This window comes from Pseudorasbora parva, chromosome 8 (genome assembly GCF_024679245.1).
Source record: "Pseudorasbora parva isolate DD20220531a chromosome 8, ASM2467924v1, whole genome shotgun sequence".
In the NCBI taxonomy this organism is placed as follows: domain Eukaryota; kingdom Metazoa; phylum Chordata; class Actinopteri; order Cypriniformes; family Gobionidae; genus Pseudorasbora; species Pseudorasbora parva.
This window is the reverse complement of record NC_090179.1, coordinates 10,213,178-10,224,091: the sequence shown is the minus strand read 5'-3', so window position 1 is coordinate 10,224,091 and position 10,914 is coordinate 10,213,178. Positions and strand designations below refer to the sequence as shown.

At 38.7% G+C, this 10,914-nt stretch overlaps 1 protein-coding gene across 1 annotated transcript; it reads left to right on the top strand.

Moving 5' to 3' along the window:
- Positions 1-317: 317 nt before the first annotated feature.
- nop53 (NOP53 ribosome biogenesis factor) lies at positions 318-8,917 on the top strand. Its single transcript, XM_067450072.1, has 12 exons — positions 318-541; positions 1,073-1,149; positions 1,232-1,319; positions 3,862-4,070; positions 4,150-4,205; positions 4,693-4,788; positions 4,894-4,992; positions 6,451-6,612; positions 6,688-6,863; positions 8,388-8,454; positions 8,535-8,611; positions 8,805-8,917. The coding sequence occupies exons 1-12, from the start codon at positions 336-338 to the stop codon at positions 8,863-8,865; spliced, it is 1,374 nt and encodes a 457-aa protein (XP_067306173.1). The 5' UTR covers positions 318-335; the 3' UTR covers positions 8,866-8,917.
- Positions 8,918-10,914: the final 1,997 nt, after the last annotated feature.

Below are 10,914 nucleotides of genomic sequence, written 5' to 3'. Positions count from 1 at the left end.
CTCTTCTTAACAGTAACTATATACAACAGAACATTGTGAGCTATTAATTACAGCAGTTTCCAAAAGTTGCCATATTCCAAAGGTCAAAAAACAAAAACAGGAAAAATAACCTTTCAAAAGAATCCATTTACTCCAACTTTGTAAGGAATATCTAAGGTAAATTAACATTTTTGTTATATAATGAGATATTACCCAATGGATATGGGCACATTTTAGCTAGGCACATTTTGGATTTCCACTTTTTAGAGCTCACGTTACGTGACCTAATTTAATATTCATGAGTGAAACGCACAAACGTATCGTTCCCCTCCCTCATGCCCTCCTCCTTCTTCATCATGGCGGCCGCCAGAAAGAACAAGCGCGTGGCGGCGTCTCAGCCGGGGTTTGTGACTTTGAAATCGGGTCTGGATGGTAGCAATTCAGATGTCAAAAGGCGAAAGCGCGTAAACAAAAATAAGAAAAAGAACTGGAACAAATTCAGTGATATTCAGGATGTGGAGGAGTTTCTGGATGATGTGCGGCTTCAGGAGAAAGCAGTCGGGTAAATATGGGTTATTATTTAAAAAATAATAATTTATGGAAAAGATTAGCCTTCTATATTTATATCTATAGTCTACTTTATTCTAGTAGACTATATACAAAACATGAATGTGACTATGCGTTATAAAGAGTTAAGCGTCACGTGGCTGTTACGTGTTTGTAACGTTACGTTACCATTGATATAACTTAAGCTCATGTCCGTATGTTTTTTATATTCCCATTTATGTATTCGCATAGATTTCTAGGCTAGTATTCGCATACTTTTTATGTACGAATTGCCCTGTGGTTATGTTGCTGCATATTGTCTCATTTGTTGTTGTTGTTTTTTTTGTGTGTGTGTGTATTCATTCTTCTGTGTAACGTAACTGTCCACTCTTACTTGTTTATTATTTGTTTATTTAGTTTAAAAAAGTCATAATTATCTTTTAAATTGTTTTGTTCCATAATGGGAGGAAAATAAGCTTCCATTGCTAATATGATGCAAGATATTCTGACCAAACACTGATGAATCTTCTCCTTTCTTCATTCATAGTGGTTTGATAGCTGAAAAACCTGATGACAGTCTCTTCTTTGTGGACACTGGGGAAAAAGACAAAGATACACAATTACGTGAGTATAATAGTCCTCTCTTTATATACTGTCATCATTATTTTTCCAGCGCAATCCAAAACAACGTTTTTCTTGTTATTAGAGACAACAATCAAGAAAGGTAAACGATCGAAACCTTTGCGGATAGATCTAATTCTTCAGCCGGATTCCCGCATACCTGCCCCCAAAAAGTGAGTACAGAACGACTGTAAGCTTTGCTTTCAAAATGACCCGTAATCTGCATCCTCTTCTGCCCACTGATGATCTCATCCTTGCGCTCCCAGTATTTCTTTGGGAATGTGAAGACAACACAATGGAACTTGGAGGGCTGTTGTGTGAACGGCCTTCCAGGATCTGAGGGCATATTGTGAGGATTCAGTTATTGAGCTCTTATGTTTGTTTTATCTTCTTTCTTTTTTTCTCTCTCTTATGCCCAATGTCATTATATATAGAGAACAGCGTAATGATATAATAGTTAAATGATAAATGATATAATTTTACTATATTATATCAGATTAAATGTTAGATTTTTTTTAAATATATATATATATAATATACTTAAATTCACCCTAAAAGTGGCTCAGACAATTTTTGTTAGTAGTTAGTCTTTTGAAGTCACTAATGCTGCAGCTCAAATCAAATGCGGCACTGTTAAACAGGTTTCAAATTTGGCCATAAAACATAACAGATAAAAAAGTATGATCTGAGTGGCTAAATATGTTATGCTGATTTGACGATTTATATTTAGCTTGTGGGTTTAAATGTCAAGTCAGTATTATATTTAATAGCGCTTTTCCAGTGTTCGGCAGTAGCGAGCTACAAGTAGCTATGCTACTAGCTTAACTACATTTTTCAGTACTTTGTCAGTAGCTCAGTTACTTTTAAAACAGTGTAGCTTTTCCAGTAGCTAACTACTTTATACAGCAAGGAGTGAAGCGTGAGAAGCAGAGTAGCGCGACCAAAAGCTACATTCTGTTTTTGGGTTCTGAATCTGACGACCAACGAGAACGAGCCTGTAAGGAGAGGAGCTGAGCGGTGTGACGGACGCTCAATAATCCGCTCCATGCAGACGCGCTTCACTCCTGAGCTGCTCAGTGGTAAAACAGCATTGTAAATAAACCAAAACTCCCAATCAACCTGAATTCACACTATACTCTTTGAAATCAATTATATTGCTTGAAATATATATATATATATATATATATCCAGCTTTATATGACCACGGATAAGTGAAGTGAATAACACTGATAATCTCTTCATCACGGCACTGTTAGTGGGTGGGATATATTAGGCAGCAAGTGAACATTTTGTCCTCAAACTTGATGTGTTAGAAGCAGGAAAAATGGGCAAGTGTAAGGATTTGAGTGAGTTTGACAAGAGCCAAATTGTGAGGGCTAGACGATTGGGTCACAGCATCTCCAAAACTGCAGCTCTTGTGGGCTGTTCCCGGTCTGCAGTGGTCAGTGTTTGTCAAAAGTGCTCCAAGGAAGGAACAGTGGAGAACCGGCATCATGGTTCATGGGCTGCAAAGGCATATTGATGCACGTGGGGAGGGAACGGTGGCCTGTGTGGTCCGATAAAACAGACAAGCTACGGTAGCTCAAATTGCTCAAGAAGTTATTGCTGGTTCTGATAGAAAGCTGTCAGAATACACAGTGCATCACAGTTCGTTGTGTATGAGGCTGCACAGCCACAGGGTGTCCATGCTGACCCCTGTCCACCACCAAAAGCAGCAACAGTGGCACGTGAGCATCAGAACTTGACCTTGGAGCAATTGAAGAAGGTGGCCTGGTCTGATGAATCATGTTTTCTTTACATCACGTGGATGGCTGGGGGCGTGTGTCACTTACTTGGGGAACACATGGCACCAGGATGCACTTATTTCAAACCTATTTCATGGTTTGTATTCTCAGGCCACCAAGTGCTGTTACCGTGCAGATGGGGTCCGGAGCACGTTGGGGTTTTTCTGTTTTAGCTGAGGATGGTTTTGTTTAAGTGGCGCCAAATTAAATAACTAATCAGTTTTTACAACAGAAATTAATCAGTCAAAAACTTACTTTAGCTTTTCTTCTGAAACAAAATGAATGTCCTATTATCACTGTAAAGCTGCTTTAAAGCCATTTGTGTTGTAGGTGCTATATAAATGGTGACTTGAGTCCATGTTGGTGTTACTTTGACACGGAGCACCTATCTAAGCATTTTTGCACACCATGTACACCCTTTCATGGAAACCCTGTGGCTCTTCCCTGGCAGCTGTGGCTCTTCCAGCAGGATAATGTGTCCTGCCACAAAGCAAAAATTGTTCAGGAATGGTTCGAGGAGGTTTAGGTGCTGATTTGGCCTCCAAATTCCCCAGATCTCGATCCAATCGAGCATCTGTGGGATGTGCTGAACAAACAAGTCTGGTCCATGGAGGCCTCACCTTGCCACACAGGACTTAAAGGACCTGCTGCTAACATCTTGGCAGATACCACAACACACATTTAGGGGTGTAGTGGAGTCCATGCTTTGACGGGTCACGGCAGTTTTGGTAGCAAAAAGGGGGACCAACACAATATTTGTTTATATATCAAAATATATATTTTACATTTTTAGACGATAAACTATCATGCTGCCGAGATTTGCTATATAGTGGCGTTAAGTATTAAGGTAAATGCTAGGTTAATCTGATCTGTTCCAAACCTTTTTTATCCTCAAATTTTCCTGACCCTAATTCTCCTGATGTTCTTTTAGTGTATTGGTGTTCCAGCAGCCCAATGCTAAAAAGCAGCGGCGCATGGCAGAGAAAGCAGCTAAGTTGGCGGCCATGGGAGTGTTGCCGCGAAGAGAAAAGCTTCTTCAACTCCGAATGGCTGCAGCTGCTGCTGGGGTCTCCGTTAAAGAAAATCCAGTCGCCAATAATAATCCAGAAAGAGGGTTTTATGACCTGTGGAGTGCAGGCAGTAAGTATCTTTACACTTTCTCTTGTATGTCAGGAATGTATACAAGTGCCGTAATGTTGCTCAATGTCTTGTCCAACAGCACCAGAGACAGCTGATCCCTTCTACCTCGAACAGACTAAGAAAAAGCTTGTCAAGGTGAGAGCACTGTGTTCATTTGTGGTCTTTTGTTTTATCATCAAAATTGTCTTCTGAAACATATTCACAGTAATTTGGATGTGGCTATTGGTCAACCAATATATCAGGCAATATTTGGCATATTTTAATTATTGGCATCATCCGGTAAGTTTTTCAGTTTGATCGATACATGTTGTAATGTTGACCTCCATGAGCACAAATGTACAAGGAGATTTATGTTTTCTTTGAATTTTGATAAATACAATTGTGAGTTATAAACTTTTAGTTTTAAAAGGCATCTTTGATGTTATCAAAGTCCTTTTCAAGTCATGTTCACTCTGTGGCCATACTTCAGGCATCAATATTAGCTTATATGGCCACAGAGTGAACAGGCTTACCTTTAAAGGGACTCTAAAAAGGCCTTTTAAATCTAAATGCCGACGTTTACATTTCTAGGTTTAGCCATTGTTGTTCATGAGTTCAGAATTCATTCATTTCTCTCTTTTAGAGACCAGATAGACTGAATGAGAAACCCTCAGTTCTTCCTGCGATTGAGGTCGTAGCTCCAGGAGGCTCATACAACCCAGACTTCTTTTCTCACCAGGTAAAACGCAGCCTGTTTCAGCTACACAAACTTTGCATCACAAAAACATTGATTTGCTCATTTTGTCACATTGGTTTGTTTGGAACTCAATGTGTGTTTTTCTAGGACCTGCTTCGTGAAGCCCATGAAGTGGAAGTCAAGAAGCTGAAAGCAGAAAAAAAGTTGGCTCGTCAGCTGGCTGTGAACGAGGACATCGCCACTAAGGTACAACCTCAAACTTTATGCTAACACGTGGTTTCAAAACTGGGCTACATGAGGGAACAGAAGCGCTTATATCAATGAGGGAAAAGTAGCGCTTATACTTCCAATTTGTAAAAGCTATCTTTGAAGTCATTGGACATGCCATCGCTCTGAGTCCTGGTAACTGGTCGCATGCGTGCGTGCGTGCCACACACACAGCTGGAGGTCCACTGACAGAGCTCGCGCCTGTTCAGATGAAAACCGCTTCAGTGTGCTCAATTATAGTAATGCCGCATTTTATTCTTAGTAACGGTAACGGCGTTGTAACGGGGGAAACGGTCATTCGTTTGATTAGTCGTTACTGAAAATATTAAAGCCGTTATTCCCATCACTGCGGCTAATTCATTAAAGTGAAATAAAATCATGTGATTAAACATAACCGCTTTAAAACTTTAGTACATTAGCTTATCCATGAACATGATTTGTGAGTCGAAGATGACAACTCTTATGATTCCACGCTCCTTCACAGCAGTCTTTGTTGTTTTTAATATGAGACTAGCGACAAAAATTGCATGAACCCAATGTGAAATCTGCAGGACAAAATATTGCGCTCCTCTAGCCAAATTCCCAATTAAATGACTGGGTATTGCCCATGAAAAGAACAGTTATTTGTTAGTCTTTACTGAAAGGCTTAGAGTTTGCAACAATGAATACTGTATATTAAACTGTGTAATGCAATTTAACTTATTTCAGACTCATTAGGGGGGGGTGAAACACTGTTTCAGTCAATCTCATGTCAATCTTGAGTACCTATAGAGTAGTATTGCATCCTTCATATCTCCAAAAAGTCTTTAGTTTTATTATATTTATAAAAGAAATATGGACTGTACCGAGTCTTTCCGGAAAAAAAACGAGCGCCTGGAGGCGTATCGTGTGGGCGGAGCTAAAGAATGACGATATCAAAGCGGTGACGTCCTCAAGCGTGGAGAAACCCATGGCTATCTCAGCTAATACAGATAATGATCCACAATCAAATCTGAGGCTGAAATGAATTGAACAGGAAAAACGGCAACATCAGGACGTCCGTCTCTGTGGTATGTTCTGTATTTAGTGGCCTTTGTGTGTCTTTAATCGCAGTTTATGAGGACATGATTCGGTTTATGGACTATTGTATGCGACTAGACCTTAGAGGTAGCAAGCAAAACGGTTTTGCACGTCAGACTAGTGTAACGTTATACATAGAACAACAATAGAGTAACGTTATCGCATTTGAATGACGAAGCACGCGATCGTGTTGTCAGTATGCATGAAACAGCATTTCACCCCCCCTTTAAATTTTTGTGTGTTTTTTAAAATAGTACTTATTAGTGCTGCTGTCTGAACAATCAGTGCTGTTGTCTCTACATTGTTTTCACTCCAGGTTTAGATGGGAATGTGTCCACATGCTGTTTTCTAAATCTAGAGTTGTTTGTGTTTATGCAGGAGAGCAGCTTTAAAGAGCAGGTGGAGGGGTTGATTGAAGAAGGAGATATTGAACCAGAAGAGCCAGAAGGGGGCACTGAAGACACAGTCATTGGGCCGACTGCAACACAGGAAAAGAAAACCGAGAAACAGAGGAAGAAAGAGAAGGCTCAAAGGATCAAGGTAAGGAAGCGGCCTCTTAAGCAAGTCGTGCATGAATCTCTTGATTCACACTCAAACCTTTAATTTATTAAACAGGAGTTGCGGAGGAAGGCAGAGCGTCAGATGGTTGACAAGCAGCAGCAGTTGTTCCAATTGCGATCCATCCGTACCAAACTAAAGGAGCAGGAACAGAGGACCAAGAAGAGGCAGGCTCAACGCAAGGCCAATCAAGAGGCACAGAAGAGCATGCCTCGCAGACTAGGCAGACTCAAGTCAGTTTCTTTAACTTTGTGTCTTTGTTCTCCAGCTGTGTCTTCTGTGAAATCATGGTGGAAAAGTTGATATTTTTTTGGTATATATTGGATTATGTGCATGTATGTGGATAGTTATTCATATATCCAGATTTATACATGTAAGCTGTGCAATATTGCATTTTACATAGTTATGATATAAACAATCATGCAGCTGAGATTTGGTATAAAGGATGGAGACCCGCTGCCCTGTTCATATCCAATAATAGCTCTGTTTAAGCTTGTTTTTTTTGTTGTTATTGTTTTTTATGTTTTTCCAGCTTCAATGTTTTGGCTGGTTCATGTGTGTTTAATTAGGGTTGGAACTAGGGATGGGCATTTTCCCAAAATATTGTGTTTGAATATTTGGGCTCATAAAAATCGAATATTCGTTTATTTAAATTAGGTATTTTGAGAAAATGAGAGAGATGTTGCTTTCTTTTTTTCTCTCAACATGTTGTCACCATTTCTGAACAAGCTTATGATTAGGCAATGTACACAACACGCTTACGTTATATCTTAAGGTTTTTAAAACATTAAACAGTGTGTAAAAAAATGCCTAAAGAACAAAAGCATTATAAGCTCAAGGAGCACGAGCGGAAGAAACACTTATAAAGCAGAGCGCGTCAGTTAGCGTGCAGAACGCACAAACACACACGTCAATATGCTATATAGCCTACCGACCTGTGTGTGTGTGTTTGATATGGCTGATGTGTTTACTTTGTATTGTTTCACATTTTCATGTAGAGAGAAACTATAATATTATTGGATTATGATATTATTCTCGGGTGAGAAAATGCGCCACTGACAGGCGTTGCGGAGACAAAGATAACGGTTAAGTGAAGTTTGAGTGAAGAACTTTGTGTTTTCTGTTCATAAACCCTCAAAGAACTTTAAAGGAAGCATTTGTCTCGAGATCATTTTGCTATCATAAGTTATCTCACTCTCACTCGTGGTACAGATGAGCTTACCTGCACTCCTGAGCAGTGATCGCTCATTCCACTGGTGTTGGGATTTCATATGATTCTCGTTTGTTGTGGTAATATTATTATTACTCAGTTTCAGTAGTTGATTTCATCAAAAGTAATTCCAAACATCGCAAAGGCAGACGACGACATTGTGATAAAATGCACTTAACTTATTAACCTGCTCCACAACGCCACCCAGTGGATTGTTATAACTGCGAGATTTAGAGGGATTTCTCATGGATTCACTGCATTTACAGCCAGCCAATTAACAAAATAAAATATGAATAGTATTTTTAGTTTTCAAATGTTAATTACAGATCGAATATTCGACTATTCGTGCACACCCCTAGTTGGATCTAAAATTTGCAGGACAAATTTTTCTCATTTTACAAATAATATTCTACAAGTTTTCACACATTGACTGAAAAAATCAATGAGATTAAATTGAATTAATTAGCCTAATCCATATGAGCTATTTCCTGACGTGTTAGATACTTTGTTTTTTGATTGTAATTAAACGGTGTTGTATTTACCGCAGGTTTCAGGAGCCTGATCTAGATGTTCAGCTCAGCAATGAGCTTGCCGGCTCTCTTCGCAGTCTGAAGGTATGTGTTTAACTCCGTCTGCGCTGAGCTCTCATTGACTTGCAGTTGCATGTTATTAACGTGTGTTTCTTGTCATGCAGCCAGAGGGCAGCATCCTAAAAGATCGATTTAAGAGCTTACAGAAGAGAAACCTTATTGAACCCAGAGAAAGAGCCAAGTAAGTTCAATGTTTTACTGCTTTATTTGTATAAAATGGAAGAGGTGTTCATGTGGAATTGCAGGTTAAAGCAATTAACTAAAACTGGAACTTGAATAATTTTTGGACATCTTATAAATCATTGTTTTGACTGTTTAATTGCGTGTATCATCAATTGTGAAATTTTGTGTTAATTGTTCCTATTCCTTTTCAGGTTTAAGAGGAAACACAAGGTGAAGTATTCAGAGAAGAGAGCCTTCAGGGAGATACAGTGATCGTGCAGTCCTCCATATTGCTATAAAAAATAAAGCCGTTATATTCCAACAACCTCTTGCCTTTTTTTTATGTGTGCTTTTTTCAAGCCAAATGTGACTGGCAAGGGGAGAAAAATCCATAAGATGTGAGGATTGTAGGGGGAAAAAAACCCTTGACAAGCTCCAGACTCAGCTAGGGGAGCCCACCCCCCTCTAAAAAGAACACACGTTGCAATAGATGTACTGCATATGCCAAATATTTTCAAAATAGTTACATAGTATGTGCAATACTAGTATGTTAATTGAATAATTTTTGGACTTATCATTATTGTATTGATTGTTGTGTTGTAATGTGTTTTTGTTCATTGTAGTTCTGCTGAATGCGCTCAGTTAAAACTAAACGGTAGGCTACACTCATGCATGAACAGCTGCAGATTGTGGTCGTTGCTCTCGGCGTTGCCTAATCCAGGTCTACTGCCTGCCAAACAGGCTCAAATTAAGACCAGGAATGCCTAGTATTCAATTGTGACTGTAACTTAGCTATTGTGGCCTATTTGTGGATGTTCAAATCATTAAGATCATTTTGTAATATTAAAGTAGCAATTTCTCCATTGCAGCTGATCATGTGTGGAATTGAGAATCTCAAATCAATGCATTCGACTCGACCATTTACATTTTAGAGACTTTCTGTGGTGTTATGGAAACTAACCATAATATTTTCAGTCTTAAAGGGTATAGTTTACCTCAAAATGAAAAATTATTCTTGTCGTTCCAAACCTGTATGCATTTCTTTTGTGGATCACGGAGATGTTTTGAAGTTGAAAACCAAACCATTTTGTTGACTATTGACTTCCATTGTGTGGATGGGGAAACAAAACTAAAACGGATCTCAAAATACCTTTTTATTGTTAAATAGAAGAAAGTCAATTTTGGAAAGACAAGAAGGTGAGCAAATGATGACGCTGTTCATTTTTGGATGAACAATATTTCTAAAGCAATGTGATGCCATTAAAACATCTCATGTGGATCTCTGCTAAAATGTTATAAAGAACTTCAGAGAATGGGCATGCTTGCACACTTCCATACTTGTTCTGATCTTTGTAATATGCAGTTTGTGCAGAGTTTCACAAATTAATTTTAAAGGGGTGTAAGAATGATTTATTTTACTCTTTGTCTTTGTATTCTAAGCTGTACTGTTGTCCCCATTGAGGTAAAATACTTTAAAATACATTTCTTGACTCATAATTCTGTTTTAATATAATAAAAAAGGTTGAATGTTTATTTCTGTGATAACTACAGTGCTCACTGCATTAAACTTGCAACATAATGAGGTCATGTGACAACAGCATAATAGCACACTATAATGTAGAAAATATTTATCCTGTATATTTTGAGTTTTTCTAATATTAAGTACAGTAAGAAGAAGTGCACTTTATATTGCATCTCTAATATAACCACTGTCTCACTTTTGACTCGGGTGGAGGCAGGATTTTTTCAGTCCAATTATCTTAATCTTTAATTAAAGCCCCTTCCAGGGAAACGAGGGCTTTTCCCCATTGCTTCTCCTCTGGTAGCGGTGCGCAGGCAAAGCTGATTATCATGCAGTCATGGGATGTAATCTTACCTAAAGAGACGCCCACCGTGGTCATCATCTCTGATCCTTGCTGTCCGGAGGAACGTCAGTAATCCTGCTCTGTTGCACACGCCAGATTCACCTCAGCGAATTCCTATTCATATTTTCACATCTGTGAAGGTTGTTAAGGACAGCAATTGAATCTTGTGTTGTAGGGTTGTAATAACACATTTGTATAGGTGTTATAATTCATTAAAGTCTCTCAAGTATTAAGTAATGTTAGCTTTCTAGTTTTAGATTTAAGCGCCTTTACTGCTTTTTGTTTTAATCAGACTTCTTGCAGTACTGTAAGCACCCTTATGTCCGACAAACTACATCTACCCATAAATCAGTGTTGATGGCATGACTGAGAGAACTTCAAAGCTCAAAAACATCAGTGTGAATAGTTAAAACAGGATTAGGGAATATGGTCACAAGAGGATTGAACTGAAACAACA